General features: G+C 44.6%; 1 protein-coding gene across 3 annotated transcripts in view; it reads left to right on the forward strand.

Moving 5' to 3' along the window:
• The window catches only part of NLGN4X (neuroligin 4 X-linked), a 299,671-nt gene that overhangs the window by 55,736 nt on the left and 226,380 nt on the right, over positions 1-17,555 (forward strand). For all 3 annotated transcript variants that reach the window (XM_087860184.1, XM_045813629.2, XM_087860185.1), the window contains exon 4: positions 14,698-15,486. In XM_087860184.1, the coding sequence (XP_087716310.1) occupies positions 15,015-15,486 (472 nt within the window). In that variant the 5' untranslated portion in view covers positions 14,698-15,014. The remainder of the gene's footprint in view (positions 1-14,697; positions 15,487-17,555) is intronic.

Below are 17,555 nucleotides of genomic sequence, written 5' to 3' on the forward strand. Positions count from 1 at the left end.
ATTTGACCCTGTGCAAGTAGTGCCTGAGATGGGCTATAGTTTTGTGGGAGCATTTAGAAAAATTGAACAGTAGATAACAGAGAAAGCATAAAAACGAAAACCTGAGGCTGTTACTAACTCTGGATAGAATAGGTTATTCAGGAAAGGAGATTTTATAGAGTACAAAGCTCGGTTCGTGAGTGACCATGAATCACCTGGTTATGATAATGTTGATACTGAAGAGTGATACACCCCCAAATAGTGCTGTCACTCTACTGCGATGTGAGGAGGGAGGATGCGAACACGGTGTAGTTGCCCATAGAAAAATTTTAGATGGCATCCAGGAATAATATATCAATATATACTATATCGCCCGAGGCAGGCGTGGTCATGGCATGGCAGTGGGACTGGTGTGTGTTGGGGTAGGGATTTGCTGGTTGGTGTTACTAACGCTGTTTAAATGATGCTCATAGTTTGGGTTTTAGGACTTCATGAGAGTCTTTGTTGAGACACAAGAAGAAAATAAAACAAGGCCCCAGTTGCATGGCCCATGTGCGTGAATACCCCCATGAGAAGCAGCGCCATTTTGCAAATTCCACTGACCCTTAGCATGGCCTGGAGAATTTCAAAGATATCTGATACCTGTGCCTTGTTCTCTGAGAGATTCTGGCTGACTAGGTCCCAGGGGCCACCTACACAGTGAGATTGTTCAGAGTTCCCCAAGGACTCTAGCACGTGGTCTAATTTGAGAACCATGGGTCTCGAGTAGCCCAAGTCATTGCTTTGACTTAAAATCCCATCCACTGTTCCCTTCATCTAGACACAGCGCTTTCCGTTAAAAAAATAAATCAAGGATGCAGAACGAGCAAATTTCATCACTCAGTTGTTTTTTTGTCCCTTCTATTATGTGATGTGTTCTTTAGAAAAAGGCTGTAATCACTTAAAAATGACCTAATGTTTTCTCTCAAAAGCTTTCTATTTTCTGGTGGTTTTACTTTTTTTTTTCCCCCCCTTAACTGAAGTCACAGAATGTTCTTGTTTTGGAGTGCTTTGCCTATCCTACGGGAAGCCCATTGTGCATGGTCCGTGGCGTGGTTCCAGTGTAATTGTTACACTTTACCTGTTTCTGTGACTGCACATGAGGTTGAATTAAATATAATTTTCTCCATTTGCATTTCCCTGGCACTCATCCCAAGTGGTCCTGCGCAGGAGCTCCGGGCACGCCACTGGTCTCATTCCGTGAGGTCCTTTCAGTCAAGGGCCAGGGACATCATTACCGGTGCCAGAAATTTGTTCAGTGGTCAAGGATGCTCGTATTGAAGCAAACTTTTCTTTCATTATAACCTGCTCTTTCCCAAGCTGCTGCAGCGGGAAGGACTGAGTTCCTACGCACCGGCACAGCGATTATCAATGGAACGCTCTCCCTGTCTTCTGCAGCGAGCCTCGTCTACCTTCCTCCAATGGACCTTCCACCCGATCGATAGCAGCCGGGTTGTAGGTCTGCATGTTCTCCAACGAGAGGCCGCTGGCTTCCACAAGCATTTATTTTTGAGTCCCTTTTATCCTGGGAGAAGCTAACTCATTAAAACCATGCAGTGCTGACATTAGAGCTGGTACATGCCAGGAGCTTCATCTCGAGTCTCTTTCTCCAATTACTGATTTTGGTAGAACGGACTCTCTTGTTTCCGCTGCAGATGCCATGCTCTCTCCTGCTTCGAGGTCCTTTGCTGTGATCCGATAAGCCAGGGTGTTTCTGATGGAGAGCTATGTCTCTACCCTGCCTCTTCTGATTTTCCTCTGCTTTTTATGAGTTTTGGCTTCCTAATCGTGCTCTTTTAGAATATCCTTACAGCTGATGATTTTTTAATATTCGTTCGTGTATTTGTATAAGCTTTTAATCTGTGAGATAAAATTTAACACCAAAAATGTCCTGATTGGGGCTGGGGCTTGTAATTTGAATCTAGTCGGTAAAAGTCTTAGGGAAGCAACTACTGTCTCACACACACACACACACACACACACACCAATGTGTACACACGGACACACACACACACACAAAACTGAAGCTTATTTGTTAATACGTATTGAAGCCAGTTATCTGGGCTGCCATAAATCGAGTGCCTTCTCCTAGTGACCTAGCTAATTCAAAGGACACACTTCATAGAGGCAGATTGTTTTTATATCTGTTGTTTTAAGACCTCTTGGACGCGATCAGCCGACGGTGCTCTCGTATTTGAAGTTGCAGTAGGAACCTTTAAAATGGAACCTTCCCTCTTGGTACGTTTCCACTCGGGGGAGTTTGCCAGGTGATAATTTCACATCCAGATTTCATAGATGTGTGTACCGCACCCTCTCAGTGACACCGTCTGGGGTGGCCGATTGAAAACATGCAGTAACAGACTTGTTAAGAGATAATTAAACATGGGGGAAATAGAACAATCATGGCAGAGGATTTAATTGGGTGTAATTGGGTTCGGAGGAATAGGCTACGGTAAGAGAATAGCTCTTAATAGGAGGTCTGAAAATAGCCAAGGAAAGCATTAATTGCAGAAAATCTGTGACATCTGATTACCGTAGTGGAAAAAAAAAAAAAAAGACCAACCTTTTTATATCCTTCTGTGTAGAGAAGGAGGGGCCGGGGAGAAAGAAATCTTCCCATGTATATATTTAAGAAACACAAGAAGGACTTTTGAGCTTCAGAAGGGATCAAAAGGGATGCCCATACAGGCAAGAGAGAGACCTACCCTTTTAGAGTTTCAGGATGTTGCCATGTGTTACGAAATACTCTGGAGCTTATATAATACTGAGCCTTTCCTGGTCTTTTCTCTGAGGGATGGAGCATGGGGGTTGGAGGACCGGGATGGAGAAGCAGCAGGGTGATGCACGCGTCTATCAATTCTATTTATCGCCCGCCTTCTTTCTCACGGCTTCATAGAAGAGATTCCCCTTGAGGACTCAGCATCCAATTTAACATTCCTTTATTTGCAAGTTGTCGGTTTAAAATTTAAGGGGCTTGGTTCAGAGAGAGAAAGTTCGTGTGGTTGCTGGAGTCTCTCTGGAGGTGAGAGGTGGTGCCCTGGTCAGGCAGATGATCCCCACCTCCCTACACCTACGCCAGGGGCACACATAGGTGTTTCGGTTCCTAATGAGAGAAGGTCCAATGTTCCTATAACTACTTGTTGTGGGCACAGCTTTGGCCTTGAGGGACGCCAACATGACATGGTCTCAGATTCCACCAAAGGTGTCCAGGGAGGGGTGAGCAGGAAGACGTCCTTCTCCTGGATGGATATGACTAGAGCCACGTGAGACCTGCAGGTGGAGGGGAGGGTCATTCACTTTCATGGTGGACTCATGCTAAGGGCAGGTCTTCCCAAGGGTGGGGAGAAGAGCCAGGAACGCTTGTACAAAATAGTTGAGTAGATGGTCTTCACCCAACCACATCCACCTTCCCCAGCAGCAGAGAGCTGGTGCCAGAACCTGTGCTCTCTCCACCAGGTCGTGGTGGCAAACTGGCTCCTCACCCCCACGAGGCACATTGTGTCAAAGTCTGGCCATTTGTCAAGGGCTCTTCACCATGAATGCTTGGGGTATGTGTGCGTGTGTGTGAGTGTGTGAGACCCTTTTGTCAGCTCGGTGAAAAATAGACACTTTTTCTAAAAACAACACTATTAGGGGTGCTGGGTCTTTCAGTTGGCGAAGCATCTGCCTTCGGCTCAGATCATGATCCCAGGGTCCTGGGATCGAGTCCCACAACCAAACTCCCTGCTCAGCGAGGGGTCTGCTACTCCCTCTCCCTCTGCCTGATGCTCTGCCAGCTTGTGCTCTCTCTCTCTCTCTTAAATAAATAAATAAGATCTTAAAAAAAATAAAAACAACACTTTTAAGTCCTAAGATAAATAAGCTTAAAAGGAAACCAGTTTTATTGAAAGAGTTATCAAGCTGTTTTTTTTTTTTTAATGTGCCATAATAACGGATGTACTTTTTTCCTGTGTATTACATATTCAGATCTGGTTAAGAGCCGCATGACTGGCACAGTTTCAAAGCGGTGGCGAGTATACGTAGTATTTTCAGGTGTCTACAATAGCATTAATATGATAGAAAAAATAAGTGTGATTTTTATTGCAGGAAAAATTGCAGGAATCTCTCTTTTTTTTTTTTTTAGATTTTTTTTTTTAATTTATTTATTCGACAGAGATAGAGACAGCCAGCGAGAGAGGGAACACAAGCAGGGGGAATGGGAGAGGAAGAAGCAGGCTCCTAGAGGAGGAGCCTGATGTGGGGCTCGATCCCATAACGCCGGGATCACGCCCTGAGCTGAAGGCAGACGCTTAACCGCTGTGCCACCCAGGCGCCCCTGCAGGAATCTCTGATACTCCTGAGTGTGTGTGTGTCTGCGTGTGTTACACTTACATCTGTAACTGAAGAAGAAAATTCCACATTTCAGTTCCCATTCAGCAAAAACAAGGATGAGATTTATCTGTTCATATTCATAGAACCCTTGAAGGGCATCCATTGAGGGACATCTGGGTAGGAGTGGGGATCATGGACTCCGGGTAGAGGAAAGGGTTTCAAACCTCCTTCTATCCAGATTTCCTTTTTAAAGCCTGCACGTGTAGGTAGGGATTTTTGCCAGAGCTGGCGGATAGGTGTGAGACGGACTAGGTCTCAGTATGGTGGGTGGAGCGTGAGAATTCTCTGTCAAAACAAAAGCAAAAAACAGCAATCTCATGGCTTACGCTCTTCCTATCATTTTTTACTTAAGAAACTCTAAGGTCTCAAGAGCAGTTATTGTTGAATGCTATTAATCGCCTTTCTTGGCAAAATACTTTTCATTTTAATGGATTTTACGTTGTGATGATGTTCGTGAGGCTTTGGAGGGAGATTTGCAAGGAGATGCCTTGGAGCCCGTCATGTACTCTGGCCTTGACCGTGGTTCTGTCTCTCAACTTGGGAACCTCAGATGTGGTGGGTCTGCAGACAGATGGTTGAACACTGTCTCCCCCCGCCCCCTTTCTCTTCTCCCTTCCCATGCAAATGTGTGGGAAAGGCTTTTAAAGGAAGCCCCTTGCCCATATTCCCAATCTCAGAAGCCCTGGGTCATGTCCTAGAGATGGAAGGTCATTTCGGTTAGGTTCTGATCCCCACGCAGGAGACCTCTCTGTAGTGTCTCCATTTCTGGGGAAGAGTCTGTCTTCACACACGAGTACTCCCACTGGAGGAATGCAGAGGACACATTTTGGGGAATGGGGTGGGGGGATGGTGGTGGTCCTCAAGACTGAAGACAAATCCTGCCTTTCCTGGGAGCTTGTGCAAGAGTCACGCTCAGGAAGGAAGATGTGTGGAGAAAGGGTCGTTTCATAACTTGGAGCCCTACAGCTTGTAAGCCCATCCGAAACCCAGGAGATGAGAATGTGAACAGTTGGAGTAAACATCACACAGAAATAGTAATTTCCAAAATACAGGGTCTCCCGTACAAGATGGAACAGGCTTCCCTAGAGAAAGTAGGCATTGCCTGCAGGCAAAGAGGGTATAGGCTTCAGCGAGAAAAGAGGGCACTCCTGCTGGGGTTATGTAACATCGAAGTGGTCCTTGGGTCATGGCTGGTGTCTTGGGATACGTTCTAAAGACACTCTCCGTTTTGGACAGCACACAGCTCATTAGGAGAGGCCGCGAACAGCAGTTTCCAAGCCAGTTATTGAAGACCCACAGAGACATCCTTCTCATTATTGCCCGAGATTGTTCCTGCCCTTGCCTCCCACTCGGGAGCACATGTTTCTTGGGTATGCCAACTTCAGAGGGTCCAAGTGTTCAACCATCTGTCTGCGGACCCACCACATCTGAGGTTCCATCTCCAGGTCAGACTGGGTTGTTAAAAACTAAGCAGCTCTTCTTTAACTCCGACGGGTAGTTTTCTTTTGCAGGAGAATTCGTGCAACATCCTCTCTGTCTTAAATGTTGCCTTTCAGTGATTGAGATGGCGTCTCCCCATCGTTTACAGCTACGACAAAGCCTTTCTATAGTTGGGCACGAGTGCCTGGCACCCGGGATTCCTTACTTTGCTTGCAGATGTGCAGACAAATTTAGTCTCAGAACTGGATCAGAATGCTACTTCTTTAAAGTTAGTTTTCATTGAAATTGGCCGAAACTGGTAAAGTGCCAAAGACTCTATCATGTTCTCCTGTGTCAAGGAGAGAACCAAGACCCTCTCTTTTCAAGATAAAATTCTTATGGGTAGAAACCAGAGGGACTAGATCATGGGGCACAAAGGATGTTTATGTCAGAAACGTGAGTGGGGGTGGGCGTAGAGGTTTACACGTGGTGTCCACAGGAGGTGAGCTAAGCGGGACATGGGGGAACATGACCTTGCCAGTTCTTCTGCCTTTCCTGTCTTTCTGACTTCCTTCTGCATCTTTTCTCTTCCCTTTAATTTAATAACCTCTGCTGAGACCTTCTATTTTCCAAGTGTAAGTATTAATCATCTCTGGTCTTTGCCCTTAGATTGCTCATAGTCTAGCAATGAATGTAAACATTTAGGAAGTAACTATGACATAATGTGACTGTCCCTTCTGGTATTATCTTTCCCACTCTCCATAAATCTTCACATTCTTGAAGTTCAAAGCTTAACTCCTCCGTCACTATCTTGAAGAACCCAGCTCTCTCTCTACAAAACTAAAATTTTAGACGCATCTCTTAGACACCGCATCCCAAATTCCATCCTGCACGAGCCCACGGTCCCACAGGAGGAGCAATGGACCACACACGGGCTTAATTGCAGCAATTTCAGTACAGGCTTTATCTCATCAACTGGGATGTAGACTGTTCAGGTGGGAATTGGATTGGCCTCTCATTATTCTTATCAGAGTGGGTTCCACAGTGGAAGCATTTAGGGGAACCTCAGAAAGTAATTCTAATTAGTGAGCATTTCTTGGGAGGCTACTTCTTGTTCTAAATTTACACATATATGTACATATTTATATATGTTCAAATCTATGTGTATTTATATATAGCATATCATTATAGGTATGCATTCACACAGACACGCACGTTCCCGCACACGTACCGTCACATACCCGCTCATGTCCATGCGTTACGTCCTGTACTCTGCCCATTTTATAGATGAGAAGCTGGAGGCGTTGATGGTTTACGCCCTCCTCTGTGGTTGCTGATGGAGTTGAGGGCTGGGTTAATGGTAGGTAGCGTGAGTCCAGGGGGCACATTCCTGACCAAGCCCCGGAGGCCCCCAGGTATTTAACACACAGATGAATACGTGTTGCAAAGCGTCTCGTTGTGTAGTCGAGTCTCGTTCTTCTGCCGGCTCGTGCCTACAGCCCTCTGTTTGGACGAGGATAATCAGCATCACATATAGCATGTTTTATTGATTATCTACAACATAAAGGGCATTGAACAAGGTACTGTGGGGATTTACAAAAAATGGAGATGGCATAATTTCTGAACCTAACGGGCTTAATATTTCAGTGGCTTAGCTTGGAGACACACACTCTCATGTGTGCATATTCATAGCCCATTATTAGTTTGGATTAGTAGACATATATTTAAAAACTTGTGTATATGGGATATAGAGTGTTTCTGTGTAATATGCATTCCAGGTGTATGTACATAAACAGTGTGTGTCCACACACGCATGTATATATATATATGAATATACGTATGTAAACTTTAAGAGCAAACTTATGATATAACTCCATATAGTTAGGTAAGAGAGGAAGGGAGTAGATTATTTATACCAAACAAATAGTACCATAAATCAGTGGGTATTGGAAAGAAGAGCACATTCATTCCGAGTCTTGATGAAACAGTCAGGTGAATAACGTTGGTGATGTGTTTACCCCGCTGATCTATGTCCGAGGTATTGCAAAATGCGTTTTTCGGGGGTATGGCTGCAAGGTGTTGCAGCTGCTTCTGACACAATAGACCTTCCCTTGTTTTTCTGGATCAATTATCTCGCTACGTTAGGTCCTCCTGCCTCACTGCGGAACGTTCTGTTCCTACCAGCTTCCGCACTTCATGTACACTCGGTTTAGAGGATAATAGTGTGAGGTTTTAGAGAATCCTCAGGCTAAAGGCATTTTAAGAGGTGACTTTGTCCGAGCTCTCCTGGTGTAGCTCAGGGAGCGGAAGCCCTGGGTGCTAAGTGACGGGGCAGAAGTCTCCTGGCTAATTAGCGACCGGGACAGTAGTGCTCTCAGCTGACCTGACTCTCCATTTGAGCGATGCAACCAGGACCCTGCTCCTTTTTATGGACTGTGTCAGTGGATGGCCTCTTCTCTCTTGGGCTCGTAACATAACTTTGGAGAAAACAGTCTCTATCTTTCCTTCAGTTTTTAAATCTATTTATTTCGATAGTGCATGGGAAGATAAAGTTACTGGGCCAAACCCATAGAGATATGCAACGCTTTTTTTTTTTTTTAAGATTTTATTTATTTGTTGGACAGAGCACAAGCAGGGGAGTGGCAGGCAGAGAGAGAGGGAGAAGCAGGAGCCCCGCTGACAGGGAGCCCGATGCGGGACTTGATCCCAGGACCCTTGGATCATGACCTGAGCCGAAGGCAGATGCTTAATTGAATGAGCCACCCAGGTGCCCCAACATGCAACTCTTGATTAAAATTGCATTGTTAAAGATTGATACTCACAAACTGTGCACTATCTGTATAAATAATATATATTTATTTTAAAATAAAAGTTAAACACACATACCCACTGCCAGACTACAAAATAGAATGTTATCGATATCTTTGCGTATCCGTGTAGGTTGAGTCCCGCTGTCCCGTGTCTCAGACACAACGGCTATCCCAGAATTTGGCATTAAGGATCCCCTTGCGCTTTTAATATTTTAGTACAAATTTAGCTCTAAGCAATGCCCTGTCTAGTTTTATATGATATTATATAAATAAAACCACGCCATATGTATTCTTCTGTGACTTGGTTTTCATTTTTGAGATTTCTCCATTTTGACACATACTGTCTGTATTTTATTCATTTTTCACTATTGTGCGGTATTCTGTTTGGATATACCAACGTTTATTAGTCCGTTCTGTTAATGGACGTCTGGGTTACCCTAGTTTTCCTCCTCTGACTATGGCTGCGCATGGACACCCTTGTCCATGTCTCCAGACACATGTATTTAAGAAGCTCTCTAGGGACACCTGGGGGGCTCAGGTCATGATCTCAGGGTCATCGGCTCAAGCCCTTCATTGCGCTCCACGCTCAGTATCTGGTCTGCTGGAGATTCTCTTTCTCCCTTTCCCTCTGCTGCTCCCCCTGCTCATGCTATCTCTCTCTCTCTCTCTCTCTCTCTCTCAAATAAATGAATAAAGTCTTTTTTTAAAGAAGCTCTATAGGAGAGCTAATCCTTTCTGATCTCTTCTGTATCTCGCCAAGAATGAATGAGGTCAAGACTCCTTCCTGTCCTGTGAGACCCTTGGCCAATTTGAGGGCTTACTGTATGGACTCATGGAAGGAGAGCCACCAAAGATGGCTTCTAATTTCTCCTGCGTAACTAAAAAAACGATGGTAGTAGTTCTTGAAATATGGAACAAAATATGGGGGCAATGTGAGTGGATCAAAAATGAGATTTTACAGCACATTGCAAGATTTGTAAGTGACGATAGTCAGGAGACAGAATACTTTGAGTCTGAAGATGTATGACTGAGTTTGGTGACAGAAGTCCACACACCCTGGAGATATTTGCAATTTATTTGATTTAGATTTGGAAACCATATTTGGTAGTAGTTGAATTAGACACAGAAAATCAAGCATTTGATGAGTTATTCATTCATGCCAATCCCTGTGCTTGCTTTCAAAGCACAGAACATGAATAAGGAAGCAAGCGGCCCTGTTAAGGATAGTTTCATGAAAATGCAAACTTGTCGCTGGCTGGCATCATGTCTTCTCCCACAGTGTCCCCATAACCTATAGTGGTGATCTCTATGAAATACGTATTGACCTGTGGCTAGGTTATGGTGTTGCTTTATTTCTGTGACCATCGTAAGTCCTCTTGTCCCCATGGTTCTTCTAGAAAAATCCATATCTTATTCCTAACCCGATTTTCGGGCTACATACTATTGAGTGTCTTTCTAACCAGCCAGTTTTGACTGGACCCTGTAGAAGCCACTGGGTTCTGCAGATCCTTCCAGCGTGGCTCAGATGGGTTCCTGACCCATTAAACTTCAGTGGAAGAACACAAGTAGGGTGGGCAGGTGATGGAGTTGTGGCTCTGAGGCTATAGCGGGGCACAAAACCACCTTGAAGATCATCTTGCCACCTTGGCATCCTTATTTTCCTCCCCAATTACTTTATTTGCATCTTAGCTTCATGGTCCAACATGGTGGACTCGTACAGGATCTGATTTTTGGAACTAAACGCAAGTGCGGAGATGAGTGGGCAATGAGCTGTTAACATTTGAGAAAACACTATTGATAGATTGTAACCTTCCTCCCTTAGGAGATAAGACCAGACTATAAATATATACAAATTAATACACTAATTGGCTGATGGCTGGCATTGAGTGAATCTTGGTAGGGGTTGACAGCTGTGTGTGTGTGCGTGTGCACGTGTGTGTGTGTGTTGTGTAAGCCCATGCACAAAGTGGGTATTGTACCTCTAGGTAACAGGTTCCCTGGGCTACCTTATGGCTGAGCTCTGTCTTCTAGGACTCAGGCACTGGAAAATGGTGGTGTCTTCCCTAGAAGCAAAAGGGAGGGACCCCAGCGATGTCTATAGTTTGCACACAGTTCGAGAAATGGCGGTCATAGGATTTTGGTATAGTAAATGGTATAGGAGGATTATTGTACCAGCTCATTAATTTGGGCAAGGACCAGAGTCTTGTATTCTTATTGTCCTGATGCTTGATAACATCGGATAAAAGTGACTCTTCAAAGTGACTCTTGGAGGCAGATCTCTCCGTGACTCTCAGGCCTTCCGTGTAGCTGAGAGCAGCACGGAGCATGGCTGCTTCCGGCTCATTCATCCTCTGTCCCTTTTTTGGGGGGACAGGAGGTTGGGTTTTTGAAGATGCCTCCACAGAGTTCTCTGTCCTCTAATGTATTCATCACCGCCTGGAAAGGAAAGACCTTGAGTGCCCAGGAGACGTGACTTTATTCCTTGTTGGCTCAAAATACCAAAATAAGTTTGGTCTGGGCTCTTCGTAACGAAACACACATTTTAACATGAACCCAATCTCCGTTTGAGGAATACACACTTTGGGGAGAAATGCGTTGCGACTTTTTTCGGACCCATTTATATTCTGATATGCTTGCATAGTTTGAGCCTTGTCTTAATTACAATCTCAGGCAGAATGACTGCCCTGTAGAGAATCATCCTAAAATACCCAATCGAGTTATAAATCACGTCGAAATGCCAGTCTGAGCGGGGCACAAAACCACCTTGCCGAGAACGCATGCTAGAAAGCCCTTCTTCACTTTCAAATCGTATGTATTCAATGAAAGGGTGCTTTTCCTTTTTTTTTTTTTTTATTAAAATTTTTTCTTTAGCTATTTCCTTTTCTAGTGTGCCTTTTTCATTTTGGGAAAATAAAAAATATGTATAATATATGGAAGAGATATATGTATATAAGGATATGTAATATATAATATATACTAAATCTCTATGTTTATATGCATATATAACAATATTTCGCCCCTTGAGAAATACTTCACAGTATGTGAGGCTTACATGGGAAGTCTTTGCTTTTTTTTGTCCCCAAGTGTATTGGTTGGTTAAATGTATATGGTTTTTTTTAATGATTATGGTGCATATTTAATAGATTTATTTTAAAATTCTTTATGACTTGTACTGCTAAAACCTTTACAGTTGGCAAATACTTGAATGTGTGACACACACACACACACACACACACCCACCCCATAATCTTTACGTGTACCCACAGATACTTAATCATTTACGTGGCCTCCAGAATCCCATGCTGGATGACTCACATGTGTGGTTCTCACTCTGGGGTGATGCAGCCCCCAAGGGTCACTCGGCTATGTCTGCAGACATCGTTGATGGTTGAAATTGGATGGGGAAGAGTTAGGGCATCTAGTAAGTGGAGACCAGAGAGGCTTCTCCACCCCATACAGGGCACAGGATAGCACCCACCTCAAAGAACTATATGGTCCACAATGTCAACAGTGCCAAGGTTCAGAAACCATTGGCTTCTGATTGTGTGACCTGTGTGCAAAATAGCCAAATTTCAAAGAGTGAGGAAATGAGTAAGATAGCCTTGAACGTATGCACATTACCTAGAAAGTGCTCACATCCTCTGGGCACCTTTTTCTAGATACTGCTGGTCCATGATCTCTCTCTGGCTCTCAGAACCCTCCTGGGGGAGGTAGATTTGGGCAGAGGAGAGACTTGATTCATGGACTCAGCATGGACTCAGCATGAAGTGTAGGCGTGAGCCCCGCTTATGCACCTGTAACACATACGTGATTTGTGGATACTCTCATCCACACCGAGTTGGAGAAGTGTTGAGTGGGCCAGCATTTCCCAATGGCACTAACTTTGTAAGTCCTGACATAAACCCGCCAACTGAGTCCCACCTCTGCTGAGCTCTGCATTCCATGAACAGCATGCTGCCTCCTGTGGACGATCTCATTTCATTCTCAAACAGTTACAAACAGGTCAGTAACGGGAGGCTCGAAGATTTTAAATTCCTTGCTCTTGACTTGCTCAGCACCAACCCTGGGCTGACGTCGGAGCCTGTGCATTTTGTCTCTGTACCCAGGATTCTTTTGAGGACAACTGTGTTCAAATCCTAGCATTTTGTGTTTATTGAGAGGGCAATGTCTCTGCCTTACGCCTTTGCATATCACCTCATTCCTGCTCACCACACCCCATGAAGAAGGTATGATACACCATTTACCTAAATCCCAGGCAGCTCGGCTCACTTCCCTCAGCTCACAGAGGTAGCATTTGAAGACCCAGGTGTGTCAGACTCTCAGATTAATGGCGTCTCCTTTTATCGCCAGGAAGCTTCCAGAAGGAAGAGCTAATGCTGGTTCAAAAGCAGAAGAGCTTTCAGGAAAACAAAAGTTCCAAACATGTCATCACCTCTTTCTTGTTCTTGTCTGCCTCCTAATTATTCAGAAATTGGATCACGGTGTGGCAGAAATCCAAATGTGGTCTACAGCAGAATTCAAAGATAGAAGCAAGTAGATATATCCACTGTTTTCTGTGATACTATTTTTCACTTTCAGTGTTACAACCCAGACTTGGAGCGCATTATCACTCAGCTCTGATGAACTTGGCCCAGGATGTCAGGGACTATGGAATTTCCCCCAGAGGTGAAATTCCCCCCATAGCTCCATGACAGATCCAGCTCCCATATGTTTCCTTTAAAAAAAAAAAATGATCTCAGTGACATATTAGTGAAGAACTGCTCAACTGTGCACTTGAATGTGTCATTATACACTAGCCCAGAAATACTCAGAATCACCCACAACATCTTTCACGCATGTTTGTCTGTTTTTCAGTAGAAGAACGCTATTTAAAGGTATACTGTTTGCAACACGTCGTGTAATGTTTTGTATCCCTAATGGGTCATTGACAATAGTGTCCCACTCACGCACAGCATTCTTTACTGTCATAAGAGCAATGATTTATCTAGTGAGAGTCATAACATCTACATGGAGACGAGTCTGGATGATCACAGTCAACAGGACGGTAGCTCAAATGTACCGTCAGCTTTTAAAGTGGGCTGCTTGGGGCCACCTGGGGGGCTCAGTTGATGAAGTGTCTGCCTTCAGCTCAGGTCATGATCTCAGGGTCCTGGGATTGAGCCCTGCGTTGGGCTCTCTGCTCAGCGGGGAGTGTGCTTTTCCCTTTCCCTCTCCCTCTGTGCTCTCTCTGTCAAATGAATGAATGAATGAATGAATGAATGAATGAATGAATGAATAAATAAAATCTTCAACAAAATTTACAATGGGCTACACAAACAGATGAACAAAAATCAGTATAATGGGCTGCAGGGTGAAAGGTTTACTGTGCGTGTCTTATGTGAAAGTCGGGTTGGCCGTTATCAACGGTTTTAGTTATGAATGATGTGCCGCTGGGACATACTACAGCCTCGATGTGACATGTTCTGTCTTGTTCAGTTTTCATGAGGAATTGGGGTTTCAGGGTGACGATGTGTGTAGCCTAATGGTATGTGCCATTGAGTACCCGAGAAGGATTAGAATCCAGAGCCTACGCCCTTTCCATTAGGTCATGCTCCCTTTGCGTATCTGATAAATAGCCACACGTCATAAATCCAGTTTGGCCCCCGGCCCACATTTCTCCTTCCCTCATCCTGAAAAACGTTGATAGGCTCCGTGCATATCCCCTTAGGGAGAAGTGGCATTTTCCTTACACACCTGAGAAAGTGTTTTGAGGGTACCTATCCATTGGCTGGTCTTTGTAAAGAGCGAATTGGGAGACATCGTTAGTTATCTGAACAACACGCGTTACTTTTGGGAATTTGTTTACAGAGACTTGTTGAGTATTTTCTAAATGTTGTGCATTGTTCCAGATAATGGGGTGGCCAGCGAGAATTAAAGACAAGTCATGTTCTTGCTGGATTCTTCTCCATGGAGACGTGGGGAGACAGATGCATCAGTGAATGAGCGTTTCATTGAGCGATGTTGAGGGTTGCATGGAAGAAATGGGGGTTGCGTGGCTTCCCTTGCTTCATTATTCTCATCTTCTTTCTTTCCCCATTAGGCGGACTGCTCTGCCTTGGAGTTTTCCTAAGGAATCCTTGTCCGTGGGAGGTGTCGGATGGTCACCGCGTCCTGGGAGCCTCACACCTGCTGGAATTCCCTTCCAGGATTAAGAGAGGGCTGCTCTCTCCCGCAATGGGCTGCCGAGAAAACAGCTGGGCGTGTTCTTAACCTCGGTTTCTGTCTATGACCCATCGCAGAGGCTCCTCTCCTGGGTCTCTTGCTCCCTGGAAAGCCCTCTCTGTCTGCAGGCTTCCTTCCCGGCTTTGTCTGCTTGGAGTCATATCACACGGACCCCTGCGGATGTGGCAGTGAACAATGTCGAGACCCAAGGGACTGTTATGGCTGCCACTGTTCTTCACTCCAGTCTGCGTCATGTTGAACTCCAATGTCCTCCTGTGGATAACTGCTCTTGCCATTCGGTTCACGCTCATTGACAGCCAAGCACAGTATCCAGTCGTCAACACAAATTATGGCAAAATCCGGGGCCTAAGAACACCATTGCCCAATGAGATTTTGGGTCCAGTGGAGCAATACTTGGGGGTCCCCTATGCCTCTCCTCCCACTGGAGAGAGGCGGTTTCAGCCCCCAGAACCCCCATCGTCATGGACTGGAGTTCGAAATGCCACCCAGTTCGCTGCTGTGTGCCCCCAACACCTAGACGAGAGGTCTTTATTGCACGATATGCTGCCCATCTGGTTTACTGCCAATTTGGATACTTTAATGACCTATGTTCAAGATCAGAACGAAGACTGCCTTTACTTAAACATCTACGTGCCCACGGAAGATGGTAAGTACTTTATTTAAACGGAAAACAGCCGCTGCTTACTCGGGTGTCAGATTTGCCAAGAGGTGTTTAGAATGTCTTGTGCACGATTTTTTTTTTCTATAACCCAGTCATTTTTTTTTCGTATTCCGAATGCAGCTTTTGCCCTGACTTATAAATCATGACACTTGTGTTCATTGAGCATGTAGGAAATGGACAACGCTATAATTAATGACTTAATTATGATCACCTATTGCATCTTCAGTGTGGTTACAGGGTTTCTTGGCAGTCGCTCACCAGCGTGGCCGTAGAGGGTTACATAGTACACCTGCATCATCTATAAAGGAAAATGAAATCTATAGAAAACAACAGAATTAAGAACATTGTCATACTCGAGTTAGCAAACTGAAGATTATAAGGCATGGTTTCCTCTGCTTTAATAGGTTAAGATTTTAGCTTCCTTCCTTCCCCTCTTCCTTCCTTCCCCTCTTCCTTCCTATCTCCTCTCCTTTCCTTTTCCTTCCTTCCTTCCTTCCTTCCTTCCTTCCTTCCTTCCTTCCTTCCTTCCTTCCTTCCTCAGAACCAACCTTTCTTTTTCTTTCTTTCTTTCTTTCTTTCTTTCTTTCTTTCTTTCTTTCTTTCTTTCTTTCTTTCTTTCTTTCTTTCTATGGAGTCTTGAAAGAAAAACCACTGATTGTTTTAAATACAGAAGCAAGGGATATTTCATGAAAGTGGTTGGATTTCGTTGTTTAGAATCTGTGTTGCTAACATCAGTTTGCACCTTGTTTCCTCCTGATATTCACAGCAATCAAACGGCAAATGGGTGTCCTTAGATGATTCTGGTTACATTAGGAAATAATGTGCTTGCTTGAACAAAATGGCTCCTTTGTTTTCAATAACACAGCAGTGAAAATCTTACAATGATGTCTGATTTATTAACTTAATCCAATGGTAGTAAAATTCGATTATCTCCTTCTCTGTGTAGGTTTCAAATTAAAAGCATTTTTTTAGAAAGGCTAACCAGACTAAAGTTATACTACAATGTGAACACATTTCTCATTTACCATTTGCACGTGCTATTTTTAGACAAGGAGAGAGAAAACCCGGGAATGTAAATCTTCCTGGAATTAAAAGAAGTAATTTACAGGAATCATAGACATCATCGACTGTAGAAACTACAGTGTGTCCTTTGTAACTTTTAGGGGAGAAATTTCTTTTCTTTTTTTCCCCTTTAATCCTTGGAGAATGATTTTCAGTTAAGATTTGGCTGAAGGTCTGAAATATAGGGTTACATCATCCACGATCCCCAAAGTTGCCCTGAAGCCGCCATACTGCGCTTCCTGCACGTAAATGCTGCAAGGTAGCTCGCGTAGGGTGTCTTGAAACACCAGGCCAGGGTTGTGTGTTGTCAAGATCACAGAGAACGCCCAGAGAAACGAAATGGGAAGATGGTGCTTAATTATGTGAGTAGTCTCTGGCGGCTGGCCCTTGTCATTATGGTAACAGATCACACAATTATCTTGTGAGGTCTCGGTCTGCATGCGACGTTCAGGAGTGAAGGTGACACTCGCCTGCTGTATTTGCACGTGGCGCGCTGAGCTCTCTCCGTGCTCGCCTTGTGCGTAAGTGTGGGCAAGGCTCACGCACCGAAAACCGATGAGACGTCTCACTTCAGAAGCCGCCTGGGTCGTGGTCTTTCTCGTCATCAGCTATGCAAATAAAAAGCCAAAAGAAGGAAAGGCAGAAAAGGGCGGGGAGAACAAAGCAGGATACATGATTAAAATGGCTCTCCCAATGTACTTGCCGTGCTGGTGTCCAGGAGCTGGCCACTGCACGTGGTCCCCTCCCAGCGACGTGTGCTCCCCGCCACGTGCTTTCCAGGAGAGGCTGGGCCAAAGGAGACCACCCACGGAGAAAAATCAATAACCTCCCTGATGACAGGACCACCGTGAATGTGCAGTCGTGTGGCCCGAAACCATAATCAATTTGGCCCTTTCCTTGCGGGGCAGTCCCGAATAGGAATTTGGGAATATAAAAATGCTACCCCAATAGAAAAGCCATCGAACCTTAAGAATAAACCTAGAGCCACCTGT

The sequence above is a fragment of the Ursus americanus genome, chromosome X, assembly GCF_024610735.1.
Source record: "Ursus americanus isolate L20-20 chromosome X, mUrsAme1.1.p, whole genome shotgun sequence".
Lineage (NCBI taxonomy): Eukaryota > Metazoa > Chordata > Mammalia > Carnivora > Ursidae > Ursus > Ursus americanus.